We start from the raw sequence: 23,150 nt of genomic DNA on the forward strand, positions 1-23,150 counted from the left end.
ATGTTGAGAAAATTGTGCATCCATTGGCTACCCATGTTTACTACTGTTATTGATTTATGCGTTTTTCCAAGATAATATAAGTCGTAGAATAATATTATAGTTTTGATTGTGGAATAATATTTATATTGTTTGTATTATAGTAAAAAATATTATATCAAAAAAATGCAATGCATTCTGTTGGACCCCGAATTATAAAAGCTACTAGATAAATTGTATTATTTAGCTGTATACATTATTATGATGAACTTATCTATTGATTGCTAGTTAATAATGCATGTGTCATCTTATCATATTATTCGCTAAATGTGTGTTAAAAAAGAAATAACCCGTGTTCGGTTCACACGAATTGTTTGGGCTGTGTTAAGAATACATAATCAAAACGACATGATCCATCTAGATACAGATAGCTAAAGAAATAGATGAATTTTATTTCTATAAATTAATACGTAAAAATCAAATATTTAATTTTAGAGACTATTTGAATAGTTGGATGATTTACTTACGTTCAACCAAATTATATTACTTGTTAAATCGTTAACTTTAAATTTTCAAAGAAATAACAAACCTCGATATGAAAGAATTATGAATTTAAGTTTTTAATTAATTTTCTCGTGCTATGACGTTATAAAGCACCAGTTATACACATTTCTCTAGTATGCGGTGGATGGGTGTACAATTACTGTTTCAGTTTATAGTCTTCTGATAAAAAATATTTAATAAAAAAAATGTATATTATTAATGAGAAATGATAATTTTACTGCACGTATTAAATTCCTCTGAATAAGAAAATGTTTATAATTCGATCTATGTTAATTATAAGGTAACCGGCACAATAGCTTAAAAAAATATATCATAACAAATAAGTAATTTTTGGACCATTTTATGATATTATCAAGAAACATCCCAAAAATGCGTCTGAGATACCTATCCTTTGCAACTTGCATTGAGCATGTACCTACCTACTACCTATATCGATCAGATGAATAGTACATACGAAATACGTGTACATTATAATGATGGCACGTACAGTATTTATGAATCGAGCGGAGAAAACGAAAAACTAGATTTTCCGACATGTGGGTCGTCATCTCATTCGCGTGATGTGCATGCGCGATACTATACACACTTTTCACCGAGTTCGCGACGAAATCGATTCTTACTACCACATAATATAATCGCTCATGACAGTGTATGATAATAATTACTATTATTATTATTATCATAGTAATGCCGAAGCTGTATAAATATACATAAATAGAACGTTGTTGTCAGACTTCGGAAGTCGGATACCTAGTCACACATCGACAGTCCGTATTTCACTCGTCACGAATAATGGTGGTTGAGGGGCTTCGGCCCGAGAACACGGGAAGTTGTGGTGTACTAGAGACGATGGTCTTGGATCCCCGGAGTCTCTCAACTGTATGTATATTATATATATATTACCGTTGTTATTATTGTATTGATATATTCTCAGTCAAATATAATGTAGTCTGAAAAAGATGGGTTAGTGACTACGCGAGATTGAAATAATTGGTATTTTATGGTATATTAAGTCTAGACGAAAGTTACTATATACATGAGACAAACAATATATTATAAAGTCTGTCCCGTTAAGTAGTGTTATACAAGTAATTTACATATTATATAAGCGGTGGTCGGAATGGACGGAACGCAATTGAAAAAATGAAAATTCACTATTAAAAGTCCCTATTTTCTTTTTGCTATTTTCTTTTGCTATTTGCTTATGGTAGGTACTTAAGTTTAGCCATAAATAATAATATATTCCTTCCCATAATACGTGTATCGTGTATACATCATACATTTTTAAGCGCGTTCGACCCTGTATGGTCGTGCTTAAATTATGCATTTATTGGAGTTCTCTATACAGATATTTCTAAGAAAGCCAAGGGCACGTTTTTACAATTGATTGCTTTTGACATTTAAGGACTTAAAGCGATCATGCAACTATTCTATCAAGGTTTTATTGGTTGGATTTTATAAACTTACATAGGTAATCACTAATCACTAAGCGTATTACATGTGCGATTGACTATTTGTTACTGAAGATTATGTGCTAAGAGATTGCCATGATTTATTTGTTATATGCCAGTGTTTGTAAATGATTAACCGTATGCTTAAGATTTGAGTATCTTAATGAAAGTTAAGTCAATTAAATCAGATCGTTTGCAAAAATAAGGCAACCGAAGTGTATAATGATTATACGTGCTCTAAACGATGCTATTCTTTAGTTAAAATAACAACAGCGCGTTGCAAATTTCAACTCAAAACCCAATGTCAAAATGAACACTATAGTTGCAAAAATAATGATTAGGTCAATAATTGTCTGGATACAATGTGCATACTATATATAGACATAGAAACAAATAGTTTACGGCGTTATATTAAGTCATAGGATTAACTATATTAGTTAGCCAACTACAGGTATAAAGTGATAACGGCGGTTAGGTTTGTACTATGCGTTATCTTTATGAACATTAATTAATAACTAATAGTTAACAAATAATTATAATATTATCATACAGTTTACGAATTACTATTATGTCACATCGTTATTATTAGAGAACGTATCTATTTAATACGATTTTATTTATTGTTTTGGACCCCCTTTCGGTCAATCAGTGACTATAGAGCAAACCACAAGAATTGCAGTTTCTTTAATTATGATCACTATGTCGTCCCTACTACGTAGAATCATAATATGGCACAGTTTTCAATTGCATTTCATTTTATCGTTACCTACACATACAATTACTTGAATGAAATAATTTTATTTTTTACTACAATATATTTTTTTTCGATAAACTCGCTTTTGTATAAATATTTAATTATTTTAGAACTATCAAGTTACGGTCTTGAAGTATTTATTACTAAACCTTACAAAATGAAAACCATTTCATTTTAATTGTTTTTTACTCAGTTGTTGCTTTAGGGCAAAGTATTCACTATTCATATATCCTATTACAGTCTTATTTTTTTTCAACGTTTTCAGATGTTTTTACTCCATTATTTTACTTATTCCAAATAAATTAAAATTAATTTCGATAGATTTGTACATTTTCTCGACATCGATATGAATAATCATTTCGTATCGAATAGTATCGTAATAATGTTTTAAGTCACTAATTATGTATACACGGGTTTATTAATATTTTTAAAATACGACATGATTCCTATATTATTGTAATGCTTGATTTTTTTGTAGTTAGTGCGATCTGCTATAATCTGTTATATACTTAACTAGGTATTTTTAAATATGAAACTGCCATCTCAGCAGAATAGCAGATAATAGCGATCGGAATTGCAATTAGTTATTGGTTATGTATAAACGTGTTAAATTGCAATATAATTTTGCATAAAATTTCCACCCCTTGAGTCTCATCGGATTTTGTTCTATTTTTTGTTATTAGGCAAATTATATTAAATTATAATTAAATTAAATCTTTAAGCTCTTTATCATAATAATATTATTTATCTGCGATTGATGGAATACTTTTAGTAATGAAACGAGCATGACAAACTTTTCCTGTGTTATGTACCTAATAATTTTAATATCTCAGAAATCATACCTAACCGTTTTCTGAATTATTAAACTTCCATTGACGTTAATTAATGATTTATGTACTATTCTTGATACTGTTTGATTTTTACCATCTGATCTGTAAAATTATTATGATGTATAACGCTATTTCACGTGTGGTTTGATACTCAACGCGCGTAACCATTATTTGACTCGATTATATAGTGATATGTATAATTTATTCTGCTTTCCACAATGGAACCAACAATAGAGCCCGGAATGACCGATAGAAATACATAGCATACTCGGAATTCTTAAGTGCGCATAATGAAACTGCACTTTGAATTGTCAACGCGACATTTCGGAATGGGAAGTATGAACGACTCGCAGTAATCTCGTGGAATTGGTCGTGACCAAGTGACCGGGTAATGAGTCACGATATTCTATCGCTATAAAAATATATCATCCATGTGTTTCTCTTGACGACATAAATTAGATTGCAGCCACATGACGGAGTAATACAATTCATTTATTTCTTCATCTTTCAGATCGTTTAATAGGTATATATTTTAATTAAGTCGATAAAGAGCTAAATAATACAAACTATGGTTACATGTGATGAGAATCTTAGAAAATAATGAAACTTTAAGCCTTTGTGAAAATCGTCGACAGTAAACAAAATAATAAATCAATAAATATTTAAATTAAAGTTAATTCAATTTATAATAATAAGTAAGTATTTTAATACTGGCTGAAGCAAAAAATTATACAATCTTTCCATTCTACTGTATAATGTTTACTATTATAGGTCATAATTCAACTAGGATGAAAATTATGAGAGAACTTTAACTCTTTCAAACTTTGTATAAGTATACCTATATAAATATATTGAGTTTTTCAGCTCAACTATCTTTATTATTTTGGGTGTTATCTTTTGAAACTAAGTTAAGGTTAGGTCGAAAGTATAATTAATAAATTTAAAATATATTCTTTAAAGCACTAATGTGTATTGTTTTTATTTTTTTTCTTATATACAAACAATTATAACATGTATTTTATATTAAATTGTTTAACTTTTTTAATATCCCAAAATCACACAATCTTATATAAAAAAAACACATTAATGGAATTTCAGCATCATTTATACTCATAATTTCACCCAATGTATAAAATATTTTACATAACTTGATTAGCTTTAATTTATGTACCTGCATAATTTTAAACTTAATAATTTTGGGTGTTAAATAACTGTTAGATATGCGTAGACCTTGTCATGGTTTGAATTTATCTCGTAACGTAGGTATTATATTATATCATATTATTCTAAGTAGATATAGGTATATTTTTGTGAAAATATAATATATTTATATATATATATATATATATATATATATATATACACTACAAACCTTTTGAGATTATAAATGTAAATTTAACAAAATCAACCCGATATACATATTCAAGAGAGTTAGTGAATATAATATTATATTTAAAATATGACACTACATACGCCTTCTACTCAACATGTAATTTGGGATACAGCTAGTTTTTTAGGCTCATTTGATTCTTTGCCAAATTATGTTATAAGCCGTAAATAGTCTATATTCTTATTTTAATTGAGTCCTTAATAAAGGCTATAGTAATGGCTGATAATTAATTTAAACTTCAGTTTATACACAAATATGTCAACATTGTTTAACTTTAATGGGATAAAACGAATAACAATACGTCTATAGGTACGGATTATGGTGATAATTTATTGCGTATGACTTATCCACTTGATGGTAAATATGAATAATATTTCGGTAAATATTGGTCGTGATAACATCCGACCATATTCACGGTATATAGATTAATTTGATAAATCCTTGGTGACATTGCGACGATGTTCAAGTATTTCAAGGGGTGACAAGTCTCAGATATAAATTACTGCACAGTGTAAAGAATGTTAAACTTTAGACGATACGAGTATTATTAGATACATCCTAAACTGTACTATAAGCTCATCCAATTAATTGAAAATGTGTTAAAAGTTCTGACGCAATATTAAATACTTATATTTATGTAGTTTGTTAATTTCAAATATTCAACTATTTTTATAAAGTTAATTTATTTTTTCACATACTTGATTAACAAAAAATATATTGTGTATCTATCTATAAATGGTTTTTCTTTATTGTTTATTGTATTTAATAGTTTATAATATGTAGGTATTATATGTATATAAAATTTAGTCAGTAAAATGAATAATAATTGTAAAGTTATATGCGTCCAAACTGACATCGGGTTGAAGTTTACAAAAAATAAATGCAGAGAACGAGAAAAATAAAAAAGCTAATGACGTTAGAACATGACAAAAGAGAAAGCAGATGGTGAAACGATCAATCATCCTCAGAATCTGATAAATAATAATAATAATAACCTGAAAGTAAAAATTGGTACAAATGAAATGAAAAACATAGTTAGGCCAGCGCTGCGCTGGACTTATGTAAAGTTTTTGATTCTGTGTTTTAAAATATTCCGAGTGTTTATTATACTCCAGTAATTAAGCGAGTATCTGCCTATAAACTTTTGTTTACGCATCTACACCAATTAAAATTCAGAAAACATCATTAATAAAATAAGCAACTTCAACATTTGTCTTAAAAACTCTTGGAATTGCTTTAATATCAAACGAAGTAGAGTTACCTATCGTAGTGGAGAAAATACGGTTGGACACGCTGGCTAAAATTTCAAAGGGAACTATGCACTTGAGGTGACGACTCGTTCAATTTTATAAGCCCTTTGGTCATACGTGTTGTTTGTGTTTGTGGTGAAAAAAAACATAATGTAGAGTCATTCAAGTGCAAGTGAATATTAATTTATCGTAACCGTAAACAAAATATATAAATATATAAAAAAGAAATGATGTAGAGGGTATTTATTAAAATATTCATTCACGCCCAAAAATAAGTTTTATACTATTAGAGAATTACGTGACGATGAACATTTTAATGTAGGGAAATAGAAGCAAAAGATAAGTATTGGATTATAATGGGAAACTATGACCCTATAATATGGGTTCCTTAAAATTTAAATTATAATAGACTAATCATGAACTACTTAATCGTATTTAAGAGAAGGGTATAAGTTCACTATTGGTTAAAAACCTATTAATATAATTTATGTAATAATTTTAAGCAACTCAGTATTATAAGGACAAGTGCCCAATTCTAACTTTTACTTTATTTCACGGAAACGAAGAAAACTCTTAAGAAAACCTTTTTGTTCACTATCGTTTTTGCTACCTTAAGATGACTGATGAGTGATGAGCCAATTTTATTGATCAAAACTAAAATATTTTTAACTTGACCTATAAAATTTATTTTTCAAATAGTGAAATATTATGTATTATGATTCTTATACCATTTATGTCCCTTAATAATTGTTTTAGGTATTAACCGAATTAAAAATTGAACGTTTAAATTCATCCCCCTTCATAGATAACAAAGGATTTATTTATCAAAAAACGACTATTATTGACGTCATTAAAATTAAAATTAATGTATAGTTTATCCTTTGTATCTTATTCTAGTTCTAATTAATTTTATCCACCCAACACTTACTGGCTACTGAGACTGAAGATCTAAAGTACCTACATGTAGTTACACTGTTCATATCACTTATGAATAATTTGCATGGATGATGACGAAATATAACTACGTGTATCTAGGTTAACACCCGCATAATATTATTGCGTTAATAATTCACCATAACCGCGCTTCGTATAAACCCCATATAGACTTGAGAATGCTTGTGAAAAATACACCAAATCATTATGTAGAAAGCAAAACGTTTAAAATCCACGATGAGTCGAACAATATTTATAATGTGGTCGTTTCGTTTATGTCGTATACCCACATAATATTATTAAATTAACATTGACGCATATTGAAATATATAAATCGAAAAAATGTATATTTATTGATTTCTATATAATAATAAATGATAATAATGGGCCTCATTGAGCCCTATAATTTACCATCATGGCCCTTGATACGTTATAAATCGCTGGCATTAATTTGCCGCCTTAACTCCTTAACTCCATTATGCGTTAACAACGATCAAATTTAATGCAAATTGCTTGCATTGTTGTTTTTTACATTTCGTTATTAAATTGGTCACCTTATCCGATCTTCGGTAAACAATTTCTAGTACGAATACATTTTATACTATTAGATATTGTTGATTTAAAAAAAAAAAATAATTAAATTAAATTCGTATAAAAAAAGATGAAAACAGATAGTTTGTTTAATATTATTCATGAAACACGTCCAATAGGTACTCTAAAAAATCTGTCGTGCACTACCATATCATTAATTTTTCTCTTTTATAAAATTTAAAGACATATAGTTTTATATAAAAAAAAAACCCACACACAAATCTACAATATTAGACAATAACATTATTTTAGCTATATGTAAAGTACCTACCATGACTGAAAATACTTTTAGTGTAAAAAGTTCATATAAATTATTACAAGCAATGCATGTGCTATAATATATACTGCGACGAATCCTACGAGTATATAATGCGTATTATATATTTATATACGAAGGGCACGTAGTGTGGGAAATAAGCGGAGATACACCAGAACCATGCGACTATTATAAGGGAAAAATGTATATATATTTTTTTCTCTTCTAGCTGAACATTATAATATATACCGTCGTGTGTTTCTCGACGTACAACAAAAGTGTAAGCGGTTGGTTTTTGCAAACTCCACACGTACGCTCCCGAGGTTTTATACCCTACTACGACCGTACAGTGTATAATATAGCATTTCAGTCGTTTCCAAAACAACGCTTAAACAGTCCCGATGTGAGAGATAAAAAATATTCAACCTAGCAGATTTATAATAATAATATAAACAGATATATTATTTCTATCGATTTGACGATTTACGTTGGTCGTCTATACCTCTTACTCGTATTTTCCATCCGATTCTATTTGCGGTATTTGTATGTGCTAGCCGGAACAGTACATCGTACATTCAACATACATTCACTATTTTTTTTTTTTTTTTAGTACCTATTATGTTATTACTGCATTAAATATCTTATTTTGTGAACATTACGCACTCAAAACTGTTGATAATGATCAATATAAAAGAGACTTAAATTAATTCATATTATTTTTAAACTTCATTGTAAAAATCCCTTATGTACATAACTATTTAATCAAATTGTAAGCTAATGACCATGATGTTGATGCTTTAACAATAAAAAAAAAAAAAAAAATGGTATGGTTAGACATTATATAAATATATTAAATAAAATGTCTAACCATACCATTTTTTTTTTTTACTTTCTTTCACTAGCTCGAAACTGCTTTATGTGATGATAGTTTTACAGATAGATTTACTTCAATATCGACTACTGTAATAATTATTAATAAATGTCAATATAATATTATATATGACACACTTGAGCTTTATACACTATCTGCTACTATATTCATGGGATTCACGGTAAAATTATCATAAATTAACGATCCGCTATTAGCATCACGAAATGGGTTTTTTTGTTTTTTGTTCAAAGTTATTGATACAATATTGAATATTATATACTTAACATTGTAGTATTAAGTTCAGAATTACACTGCGTCGGTGCATATTGAGTGTGTATTCGTGGTATTCTATCAATTATTATATTAAGTTGTTGGTACGATCTAGTACCTACATTATGTATATATGGTTATACTTGTATTATGTACTCATATTTTGATTGATAATAATATTGATGACGTATTTTGTTTACTTTTTAACCATTTTCTCTTTGAAAATTACGACACTAAAGTATACGTATAAAATTCAAGTATTCAACGTATATGATATCTTTAGGCTGCTACTCTAAAAGCTCGGTTCAACTATATAGAGTTCATAAATACCTTGGGAATCTAGTGTTGTCAACTTGATCAATGAACATGTTTTAAACATAATATTTCCTGCATTAAACATTATATTATAAAAACGACATCCCAAATTTCGGGTAATTCTATGTATACAATAGATTACGATTGAATAACTGATTAGAACTATTGGCTAGTGTGCTTCACTAGTAGAAGTTTTTTTTATTTGTTTAACATTATATCTTACCCTTATTATATATAAAATAAATAAATGTTATTCCATATTAATAAACATATATGACAATAATATGATAAATGGTGACAATGTTAAAAATGTTTTTTGGGGATCCAAAATAAAATCTAACTCTATCCGTATTGAACATCAAAGACCAAATCCTTTATCGATTGAAATCTTTGAAAACCCATTAAGACCTGTGCCAATTTTAATATCACACTTATTCTTGCTATACTGCAACTATACTAATCTGCGTATAGACTGAATACATAATATATTTATTTTACTTATGGTCAAGCTAAATAATTTAAAATGGAACATACGACAATTATGTAAATTCATGAAACTCATTTCTTCATTATTATTATATAAATCTACATCCCTGACTTAAAATGTTCTAACAATATTAAAATATGTTTATTATTCAAACAAGAATGAATATAGGCACATTTTCTAATTTACATTTGTCCTATTATATATTTACAATAATTATTTCATTGCATATAGGACTAATTTAAACGAATGTGTTTTAAACTTAAATACATTTACTACATTAAACAGAATTATATTTGGTAGGCAAATTAAGCCTGTAAGTTAAAGTTGTTTACCACTAATATATTCTTCTTAATTAACGCTCGCCTAGTTTACATTTACTTTGAAAATGAAGGTAATAATTTTCATATAAAATTACCGGGGTAAATGTATATTTCGCCAACGAATTACGTTTAAAAAATATAATACCTCTAACAATTACCTATTAAAAAAATTTTAAATTTCTTTTTATTTTGACGCAATAAGCTATTATAAACTACCTTCATTAAATTTTTTCATAGTAATAGTATATATAAATAAATAACAAAAATATTAGGTACACACAGAATATACAGTAAATCTTTTAAGCAAAAGTCCAACAATTTTTCGTTTAAGTTACGTATAGCCAGTATATTTGAAATATTATCGTTACCTTGGTATAAAAATCAGTGTAAATACTATCACACCAAAAACACTTCGTGTAAAAAAAAAGCTAAATTAAAATTAAAAATCTCAACTATAATCACCGTGTACAGTGGTGCACACTGCGTAATCAACAAACAATTTTCTATTCACTGCGATGACATTACTACTTAGATTATGTGTGTCCGTCTGCCATTAACACAAGGGTGGTTCTTGAGATGCCAAAAGGGGGGGGGGGGGGGTGAAAATATTTTTATGTTCATACAATATACATACATATCCTATTTATATTTTCATATTGCTTTCATATTTTTACACTGCCCCAGGGGGGAGTGGTCCACCTATAACATTACATAACGAACGATTTTTAATGATATTAAATCTGGTTTTAATTTCAATCTCTCATGACTATAGACCATAATTTTGTCGTTTACCCGGACGCGTTCGACATTTTACTTTCCATAAGTGTGACATCTGATTAGACTTGTACATTCAACAGAAATACCTCAAAACTGTTGATACTGTGTAAATAAGAAAAAAAATTCATATAACGTCATTTTTGACTTTTCGAAACGTATCCGTATCCTGTAGCGTCTAGCGTTCTTATGCATTTTTCATTTTCACAAAAAAAAAAAATGTATATATAAGCATCCAAATTATGAAATATATAATAGCTAAAATACCATGCATCAAATTTAATAAAATTAATGAAATATTTATCTTAACTTTTATTTATATTTATGATGGTTTCATTCCCTGTTGATTCGTTTTTCTCCCAAAAATTGTTTCAACCAACTCGACCCTTAAACATGAAAACAGCTTCCTTTAATGGTGTTGAATTATAAAAACGTTGTACCTTTTTTCTGATTTTATTTACTCTTGTTTCACTCATACATTTACAAATTATCTTGCTATTTTTTTTAAAGAATTTTAAAATTTAAAATTATATTTGCATTAAGGTATAAATTCGTGAGTTTGTATTTTGAATTAAAACGTGTATATAATATATATATATATATATATATACATATATAACATATATGTTACATATACAACATACATACATATTATGTTGTCGATTATTGAGTATGCAATAAAATATTCCATTATTTTTCTATTCGTTGACTATTTATGGCTTACAATATATATTGTTTATAATATTAAGTCTTTACTTTTAGGTAGCTCAAAAATACATTCTTTTAAAGTGATTACTGTAATTATAAAGCTTCTAACGAGTAACGACAACAATATCCGTAAGTTTAGTTTGAGTTGAAATAAATATCTATTACAGTGTATTCATATTATTTTACCCATTTTATAAATAAAAACTAAGCTTAAGTACTAATGACACTCTTTAACAAAATATAAATTGTATATAAAAATATTTTAAAATAATTATGTGTTTTAAAATTATATGTTTGCATAAAACAATGCAACTATTATAATATTATTGTTATATGCTAAGTAGCTTTTAAAAAAATTGTCAAAATAACGAACTTTGGCAATTATTTTCAGTATCCCTATATTTTCAGGATAATATTCTTTAATGACGTCAACATTTATCCACCGTGGAAAAATCACTGGAAGGACAAAGTTTAATGATCTCTACATTGCCACCGCAAGTAAAGCTTCGACTTATTCGTCTGAGAACTCTAGTTTAGCCGACTTATTACGTCGGTTGTTGTTACCAGATGCAAGACAGGTTTTATTTTCGGGGTAATAATCATCGTCTGCAAACCCGTAGTTTTGTGGACCTGGCACGTTTATAGAACCCAATCGATGGAAATCTATTTTATTGTCTTGACTTACGTTATACTCGTTTTTCTAAGAACAGAGTACAGTTTTCCCCGTGCAATTCTGCTGATTGCATAGTGTCGGACACAGTTTACAAGCATTCAAGATGAACCGGCATTAGCTGAACAACACTCTTTAGTAATTTTTCTTCAATTTCAATCTTATTGAGCTGAATTACCGGTGAGTTTTTCGATGGGTAGGTACAAATACAATGATATATTATTTTCTTCTCAGTTGTCGGATCCTAATGTCGCAATAATGTTGTCTTGTTGATAATTAATAATTTTCAGTTAAAATACTTATAAAATAACATAAATACATTTTTAAAAATCTAATGACTTGTCTAAATATTCAATCAATCTTTATAAAATAAAAACATAACATTTAATCGAATTTCATGGCAACCAAATATATAAACTAAATATATACGGTCAAAACATTATATTTTTATAATAAAATATGTTTCTTCATTTTATATATTTATTTTTTTTATACAAATATGTTTACTATAATTTGTATTTTGAACATAATAATAAAAAGGCAAACAAGTAGGTACCACTCTGCTGTGTAGTAGTTGTCGAGCATGTGATTGTGATGGATGTTATATTGAATTTAATGATAAATTATTGTATACAGAAAACGAATATTAGTGAAGACGTTGTGTCCTCCTAATTTAATTGTATAAATAAACATATTTATTAGTTAAAAAAAATAATAATTACAATTGTAAATATCTCTTATCTAACCTATAACACAACTTTAGAGTAATTGTTTTTTTTTTTAGAAATCGTCTACAATTTCTGAGAATCTATTTTTAAGATTTAAGGCACTTTGAATACCAGACTATATGCATGGGAAATGCTAATAAAAATATACAGTAAAAATTTCAAGTGTACGATTATCTGTTTTCGAATTACAACAAAATATCAAAAACTGATGGATGGAAATTTACCAATGAAAATCAAATATAATTAATGTTTTAAATTCAAATGCTTATAAAAATTAATACTACTTTCCCGTTTTCTTATTTAAAATAGAACAATTTTTTATGAATCTTCTATCAAAATGTAAAATGTTGGCTTTGAAAAAAAAACTTTTATACATTTCAACTGAAAATAATTTATACGATTTCGAGAATTTTAAAATTTAGAAGAAATTTGTCAAAATTTAAACTTTACATTCATATAAAAATAATCGAGTTTATGTATTTATAATTATTTTGAACTTCCATTACTGAAACTTATAAGAAACTTATTATTAAATTTCCAAGCTTTTTTTAATTAGTAGAAATGTTTTTATCAAGATTAATTTTAAAAAAATCTAAAAAATTCTAAAAATTTCTTGAAGCCATTATTAGCACAAAAATAGTTAAAATATTTCGAAAATCTTACCATACAATTTTTCGCACAGAACGAGACAAGAAAAGAATAAAAGTTACGCGAACTAGTACCGGGAACACTAAAATTTATCTTCTCTTACATATCTGGAGCGTAAACTTCCTACTTAAAAGTTTCGATAAAAAAACTAAGTTAGCATTTGTTCTTCTAGTACTCAGTGTCTCCAAATTTAATTTCTCTAGAACTGGTGTATTATAATCGTGTGATAGACAGTCGATATGCAGTACAAAAGAAGCATATTTTAAGAATTTACGTTGAACACTCTCAATTTGGCAAGAGTCACGTAAAGTCTGAGGGTTCCAGATCACTACACCGTATTTAAGACGAGAACGTACAAATGCGCAATAAAGCGCTTTCAAAGAGCCACACATATTGAACTCAGATGAAATGCTTTTTATGAAACTAAGCATTTTCATACCCTTAGACGTGATTTATTATATTCCAATATGGACTTTAAAACATAGGGTGCGGTCAAATGTGACACCTAGGTCAACTACATTTTTACCAGAAAAACTTAAGCTGGTACCGTTAACTAGATAAGTCTGCCAAATAGAACTCGTGAATGACATATAATGATATTTGGAAATACAAAACTCCAGCAAAGCTGCCTAGACCAGGGCATCAAGTTCACAAAACGTTTTCAAAACCTACTAAGTATTTTCAATTATATCCTCTCCAATATACTAACTAAATTCACATTTTACTGTCAAAAACGATGCTAATGCATGGTAATCTGAAAGTTCTTAGTATCCCAAGTATTTATGATAGACAACAAAAACACACGCATTATTTAATATTAATACATTCATTTGCTACGCTCAGAAACAAAAGTTATTTTCATTTCAATAGTTCTGAGTATTATATATTATAGACGTTTAAAATTCGTTTATAGAACATTATTTGTCTGTATACATTCAAACATTCAAAGTATGATAAGTTTACGAAATTTGGCAAACTGACTTGTTAAATACGAAACTCCTTTATTTTGTTCAGTGAGCCAATTGAAGTTTTAAGACGTCATTCAGTCTCGAGTTCAAAATAACTTTCTCGTTAAGAATCATACCATTATATTATCTGTGTAATGGACTTCCAACGTTCTTTAAATTAATAAATGTATTTTATAATTACCATTATTGCAGAACATTGTCTCGCATATATAATATATATATATATATATATATATATATATATATATATATATATTAAGACCTACAAAAGTTGTGTTTATTAATCCAGATGTTTTCGATTCCACTTTTGTCGAGTTTAATTACTATGACACCATGGGCTATATAATAAAATGGATTTCACTATGAAACGTTTTAACTTTATTTTATAACCAAATTACCTAATAAAATAAATTATTATGTTTATGATTTTTATATAAAATACTGTAAAAAACCCTCTGCAGATTAGAATGTATAAAACATGGATAAATTGAATTTATCACCTGCAACATATATGAAGTAGCTTGTTCTATAGCCGAAATTTAGATGATAAGTTATGCTTGCATACTCAGTGTAGGTGCCCACCTATAACTATGTTTCCACATTATACATCAACGGATAGCTGTTATATTATATCGTTTTATATTAATTATAACGTGCGTTTTAACGAAAAATATGGTGGACTACAACTGCGAATTTCTCTATTCGTAAAACGTGTCCAATTAATCTCCTGGACATTATGTATACCTACTTATAAAAACAATACCAAAGCACACGAGGAGTGTCGGTGACGTTATAATATCACATTGTCCTCGCAAAGGTATACAATTATTTAGAAGAGTGACCGAGCTTTAACAAATTATGCACACATTAAAATATCAAAATTTTAGTAGAGATGAAATCGGTCGTGCTGAGATTGAGTTGATAAAAATATAAACTTTGTATGTCAAAATAAAAACCATGAATTCATCCCCGATGCCTGAACACAGTGAATCTAGCACTAAGTATAATACTCAAACTCTGACACATAACCACTGTTGAAACAACTGAAACACTTATATTTTATAGTAGAGTAAATTTTTTCCATTTTAGCGTGATTTGACTAATCTGCTGTTCCCCTTCTAAAATTGTTAATCGCGGATTGTTAATTTTAAATTTAAATTACATATCGAATAATTAATATTCTACTTATTTTAATAATACGATTTTGAAGTAATTGTGTAATATTATATTACTGTGTAAGTACACTAGCTGTACAAGATTGGCCATTTAGATAAAATGTATAATTGCATAATGCACACATGGTACTATGGTAGTAAGCAATAAGGTATGTTTAGTATTGAATATATTATTCGATTGAAATTTAAATGTATTTATTATTACTTAATTTACCCATTATTTATGTGTAACCTGTATGACCACAAGTAAACAATGGTAGCTGGGCAGAAACGAAGGGTCGCTTTAAAACTACCTCTACCTATGATGATCGCGTGAAGCGATGTTATATCGACAGAACGATGGCTCTTCACATTTTTTCCACTAATATCCACCAATTATTAAGAGCCACTTATATGAGCCGTAGGTACTTAATAGATTTAATTATTTTAACGTGCAATCTAAATCATGTTTACAAAAAAAAAAAAATTCGGTGGCCTAGGTACCTTAAGATTAACCTGTTCTCCGATATTTATTACAATAATAACCATGTGCAAAATAAAACATGTCACGTATCAAAACAATGTCTTTTCGTTACAATGCTGTAACAAACAATTCTGTGTATAATTTAATTACTATATGGTCTAGTAACCCAAATTCTATTGTCAACTATTTTGCAATGTTACAGAGCCACCGGAACCGATGGAAACGATAAACTCTTAAAGATCGTGCCCGATTGGACGGAGGAAGCCGCCAACGACGATCACCTTTGGTCCGTAACGTCCCACAACGTGGACTTCTGCTATATCGGCGAATCCGAGTGCTCGGTGAGTTGAAACGTTGATAACATATCATAAAATGTGGTTTTAGATGTTTAGCATGAACGAATGATATCTTATGTATACACCGCTGTAAATATTTGTACTCAATGAATATCTACCAACTTCCCACATAATATGATGTTACATCTATCCCAAACACGTTCGTTATTTCGATCTTAGCCGTTTTACAACCATTTTTATGTCTATTATATTATGCTGTATTGCTTTCCCTTAAAAATTGTATCACAACGCATCACATATGGTTGCCTTTGTTTTACGATATAGTGTGTTATAAAACTGCATTGCGGATAAAACAAAATCAGTGACTAAAAATTTCAATTTCTGGTCAACTGGATAGGTACCCAAAACGAATAGGTATACTTACGTTTATAAATGTGTAATATACATTGAAAACGTAACTATCCAAAAATAAAATAAATTTAGTTTTTAATTATTTATATGATGCTATTAGTATACAGAATACTATTGCCTTCAAATTATTTTAATCAAAAACTGAATGGTTTTGAATAAATAATAAGGTTGGTTATTATTTGATTAGATATCAGCCAATGTGTTATTATTAATACATGTATTTTAATGCGAAAAAAAAATTTATAAATATGCGCATATGCGAGTACAGTTATGTGTCTAAAATACATGCATCAATAAATTATCATACTAATGAATATGTAACTAGATTTCATTTATTTATAAATATGACTTATTATTTATTACACAGACATTAAAAATAATTTAAAATTGAACGATTGAATATTAAAAAAGGTATTAAATAATTTCGATTAATATTTTAAAATCAAAGTAAATTTAATGATACATTATTTAAACAATACTATTCTACAATATTGATCCATTCTCTCCAGATTGTTTTTAAAATACAAAAAAAACATAAAATAATATATATTATATAATATATAATATATTTATTATTATTTTTTATACTATTAAATTAAATTATAATTTATTATTAACGAAATTCATTTGATTTATACTATAGGTTCAAGTGGTCATAAAATCTACTAAGGAAATGCCTTATATAAAATTAAGTACCTAAATACCTAGTACAATTTATAGTATAAATAATGATTTTATCTTCTGAAACTAAGAAAAAAAATGCAGTTTCATTCGAATGGATGACATAATTATATTGTAACTTTGGATAAGTACGAGTTAACAGTAACTAACAAAAGGTTTGCTTATAGTTTATTAAAAAACAATTATGGATTAAAATAATGTCATACCTAAAGTTAACACATTTAACAACGTAATTTAAAGATATAAGAACAATAGTTTACAATTATAATAATTAGCACTTGTCGAAAATCAATCAAACAAAATACTAACCTTTTTAAACATCACAAATATTATTAAAAAATTGTAACAATAAAATATGTATATACTATGTAATAACTAATCTTAAGAAAAATACCATGTAATAATTTAATGTCAGGCTAATAACCTATGTTGTTGAAGCCTTTTCCTTTAAATAAAAAAAAAAAAAAATTATAATAATTTATAATGAGTAGGTTAATGCCGTACATTTTAATTTATTTTTGAGTTTATACAATAATTATGAAGAATTTTGGTTAGGTGAATAAATAATAAGTTTATATATAAGTATATGAATAATATTATATATTATATAGATAAGTTTTATATCATAACTATTACCTAGTATAATACAACTTAATCAATATTTTTTAATTTTCTGTTAGAAAGCGTTCATCCAAACTGTGTTTTTTGTGTTGTTTATTGTGAAAGAGGAAATAATTTCTCCCACATATATATAGTCTAAAAGTAGGTACTTGGTCTTTGTTACAAAAAAAAAATATATATATATACAGGTACCTACGCAATATGTTACGACCACAATTAATTTAATCACAAACCATTTATTTAACAAAAATTCACACACGCGACCTTATTAATTACTTCATTGTGCTTTTGTTTTCCATTTTTTGGTCAATTGAAGTAAAAAATATATATTTATATTTCTTAGGAACCTTTCTTCGTTTGTTAAGTTTTATAAAATATTAAAATATGAAAATCATTATTTCTCATACTTGGTTGTTTAACAATCATCTTGTCTTTTTTTCTTATATATTTTCGCTTTTTAATTTTAAAGTTTGTTACCATCCTTGGAAAAACTATGTACCACAAAAGACAATTTACTCAGCTATTAAAGAAAGGAAAATTAATACTAAGAATCATTTTATATTCCGTTAAAATCGTTTGATAGCTCATAAAATACGTAAAGAATTTCCAATCAAACGGAACCATAACTATCCAGCTTGAGAGAAAATGTTCCTAATCTCTGTGTATAACTTCAGTATTGATACTGCACAAACTATTTCAATATTTTTTACACGCTAAACCATGTGACCTGGTCTAAGTATATTGTTTTAAGTCTTTCCTTCAAGACTAATTGTATACCATGAAATTTCTTTTATTTCACTAGGCATGAAATCATTGCAAAAATTCCCCAAGGGGGCGAACACTACAGTATTTATACCTTTGACTTCTCAGAATTTATCTTACATATTGACCCACAAAAGTCCAACAAAAAATAACCATTATATCATAATTCGATTATAATATTAATAATAAAATATTAATGTAATTACATAAAAACGCGTAAAATAAATGTTCATGAAACTAATAAAAGGATGATCATGATAAATCTTTTTTTAGTTTAAAACAATTCCGATTACTTTCGTTTAACAATAATGTATCAAAAAAAAAATATATATATATATATTTATTCATAGTACATAATAATTTATATTGTATAAAATCTGAAAATGTTTATTAGGAACCCAATAAGATCGAAAAACGATATCCAGCGATAACTGATTGAATCAAGTTTGATGAAATTTCATTAAATTGTTTCAAAATGTACGATGCCTAATTTTTAAAATTAAGAGTAACTATTAATACCATTTTATTTTAAAACCAATTCAACTGCATTAAATGATTGATTTATCATTTTTATTTTACAATCGCCGTGACACATTTTATATCGAATACTTATGGAACAATGCCTTAGGGTTATATACACATGTATTTCAATTTTTTACTCTCTTATATGTTTGAGTACTTCGTTTCCCAATGGAAATCAATATGACAATATCACTGCGTGCTTGCTAATGCTATTCAGAAATAATTTAAAACAAAGATAACATAAATAATATGTCACACAAAAGCTTACCAAAATCAAAATTCATTTGTTTCAGATTAACTAAATTCCCTGAATAAAAACTTTTTCAGTATAACCGCTGTCTTAAACAGACTACGTTTTTATATTATATGCATATAAGATAAAACTCATGGTACTATTGAATACTTTATTGTGTAAAGTTTTAAAACTAACATAACAGAGTTGAGGTTTCACTTTTAGGAAAACATGTTTATAATAGATAAACATTAGACGTGTACTCCTAAAAAGCAGTATGTGAACCATAAAATATATATTTAGGTATAGAGAATGATATGTATGACTGACTTTCCATTTGGAAAACTAACTCATCAACATATTTTATTATGCTCACAAACTTTTATTTAATTTTATCTCTAGTTATATAATAATAATATGTTTATATGAATAAAAAGTCAAATACAGTGCATTAAAAAAAAAATATATATAATATATATATATAAAAATTTTCATATACATGAATTGACACGATTACCCAATTTTATGTAGGAATGATTCATTTTAATTTTTATAATATTTTACATTTTTTATTATACCTGCCTACCAAACATTATCACGTATCTCACTACTCGTTCATCGAATTCGATCGGTGGTTTTGCAGTTTTAATTTGTTTTGAGATCGATAGTCTATTATTTTGCAGGGTTATGACTGCAGTTAGTTTTACTGGGTTTTGACTGGGTATTGACATCATAAATTAATTTTAATAAATTCCTCTTCACGTGCAACGTCACAGTGGATTGTTGACCTGAGATGAAATTTTATTATCTTTCCGTGCAATTAAATTTGCAGTATAATCGCAGCCATAGACTATTTGTCCGTGCTTCAATAACGGTTATACGCATTTATGAGTGCTATATTCTCGTTGTTCATTATAATATATGTTTTCCGTAATTGCGTGTAAGTCTCGGTTGTTTTTAGTTTTTTGTACAGCAGATATCGTAGTTATATTTTTAAATTTGATTGTGTCACTATATAATAACAATACGCTGAAATTTGTTCATTCTATAATAATACTACATTTTCTTCGTAAAATAGGTATACATGACTAGTACAATTGACTACCACTTACATTTTTCTCCCATTTTCGTTTTGCCATGTCATATTTTAAAATGTTACTAGCTTCTGTCAGTGATGAATTGAAATCAAATCAACCTCTAAGCCCAACATAATATACTTTATCGATACCCTCAGCTAATGATTGTTTGATTAACATGCATGGAAGCCATCAGTGCATACGCGGTACACCTATAACGCGTCTAGAATTCAAGAAGGGTGGTCTGTATTGGTAATATATCATTAATTTTTGAGATGTCAACAAAAAAAAGATACATTTTAACATTATAAACTTTTTGAAATTAACATCGGAAGTTTGATTCTTACATACTTGCGAGTCTTCGTTGTTCGTACCTACATAATGTATAATATTGTATATTAATATTTAGACGTGGCTTCTAGTTCACTATCAAAGTTTGTTCGACTTGCGGGTCAATGTTAGCATATTATCATAACTTTTAAGTTTTACCATTTTGGGTTTATAATGTATGAGTATTAGATCACATCAAAAGTTGTCTGTAATGCGTATCATACTCCAACAAACGGTATCATTGACTATAACAATGTACTATGTACAGTGTTTGAAATATAATTCAAAAGAAATCACCATATCATAATAATTATAATAATCAATAATACTATTATTATTATATAATCTGTTTGTGTCCTTATTTTTTAAATTTTAATCAAATTAAAAAAAAAAAAAAATAATTAACAAAATATAACAATGTCAAACAAACTAATTATTTCATATTATACATTTCAATTAATTTGCGATGTTGCATAAAAGTGCTGAGCTATGTTAAATTAATTTTCATCGCCCAATATTTTTTTATGTTATTATAAAATGTTTCAATTCTGAAAATATCCCTCTCAAATAACCATTATATATTTTAAAATGGTGACTACGTATACATCTATTTTTAGCGTATTTATTAACATTAATATATAATATAACGGTGAGTAGTTAATATTGCAACTACCTACTGTGAATAATTTTCGACATAGTAACTCCATTATGCATGTAGAATATAATATTATTATTATCGACGTTCCTAAATACATTAAAAAACACCATGTTATTTACAGTTCACAAAAAACAACTATTTATTAGAATTACTAGTAAAATGATTTGCATAATATTTGCATTAATGTACCTTAAAACTTCAAAATGGAATCTCAATCTAACAAATGTATTTGAGGGAAGGATAAAAATATATTTATTATTATACAAAAGATTAAGAATCCACGTACAATATTTCAAACTTATCACACTATTAAGATCTTCAATATATTATGTTATTGTTATGGGTACCTATATGGGTCAATTGGTCACTAATTTAACTGTTTAATACGGAAATGGTAAAAACGCATTTCCATACCTAAGTTCATAACGTATGGTGTTTATCTTGTTTCTAATTAATCTTAACATTGCCTTTATAAGACCAGTCAACAAACTTCGTTAAAAAAAATGTAATAATTATAACATTGATTTTAATTTAATTTACAAGGTTCATTGTTTGTTGCAGTAATATTGATGTTTGTTTTCATTTTACATTTTCATTTTCGATAGTTTAATAAATTAGGTACTGTATTTGGAACTTGTATAAAATAATAAAGACATTATTTTAGTGTTTATAATATTGTTTTTAGTCATACCCTATTTACATTAACAATATTTTTAACGACAGCAAATTCACTGTAAAATTCCGATAACATGAACAGCAAACGGTTAATAAAACATTTATTTTATTTCCCGACAAACAAAGTAAGCTTCTTCGGTATCAAATTAAATGTTACACGAGTTTTTGACTGATTTTATAATAACATAAATTCTGATTGCTAATATTTTATTAATAAAAATATGATAACATCTAGTTTAAATGAAAACAGAAAGAGGATTTTTTTCCTAAGAGTTATAAAATATATATATTTTTTATTTATGTTTATGTACATTACTTTAAGCTATTATAGAGTTGAATAAAACTATTTTTTAAAAACAAACAATTACAGAAGACATACATTTGATAGAACTTATGATATTTGATAGTATTTATTTCATCAATTATTAATAAAAATATTTTGATGATAATATCCTTAGCTTAAAAAACAATTTAACGCTTTGTAAATAATAATA

At 27.3% G+C, this 23,150-nt stretch overlaps 1 protein-coding gene across 6 annotated transcripts in view; it reads left to right on the forward strand.

Moving 5' to 3' along the window:
- LOC107165960 (eye-specific diacylglycerol kinase-like) overlaps positions 1 to 23,150 on the forward strand; it is a 177,572-nt gene that overhangs the window by 44,066 nt on the left and 110,356 nt on the right. For all 6 annotated transcript variants that reach the window (XR_016190688.1, XR_016190687.1, XM_089221878.1 and 3 more), the window contains exon 4: positions 16,595 to 16,733. Coding sequence is in view for 4 of the 6 variants with exons in the window: in XM_089221878.1 (XP_089078004.1) it covers positions 16,595 to 16,733 (139 nt within the window). In the remaining 2 variants the exon portion in view is untranslated. The remainder of the gene's footprint in view (positions 1 to 16,594; positions 16,734 to 23,150) is intronic.

The sequence above is a fragment of the Diuraphis noxia genome, unplaced genomic scaffold (genome assembly GCF_037042655.1).
Source record: "Diuraphis noxia isolate RWA-SAM2 unplaced genomic scaffold, SU_Dnox_SAM2 contig0003, whole genome shotgun sequence".
NCBI lineage: Eukaryota > Metazoa > Arthropoda > Insecta > Hemiptera > Aphididae > Diuraphis > Diuraphis noxia.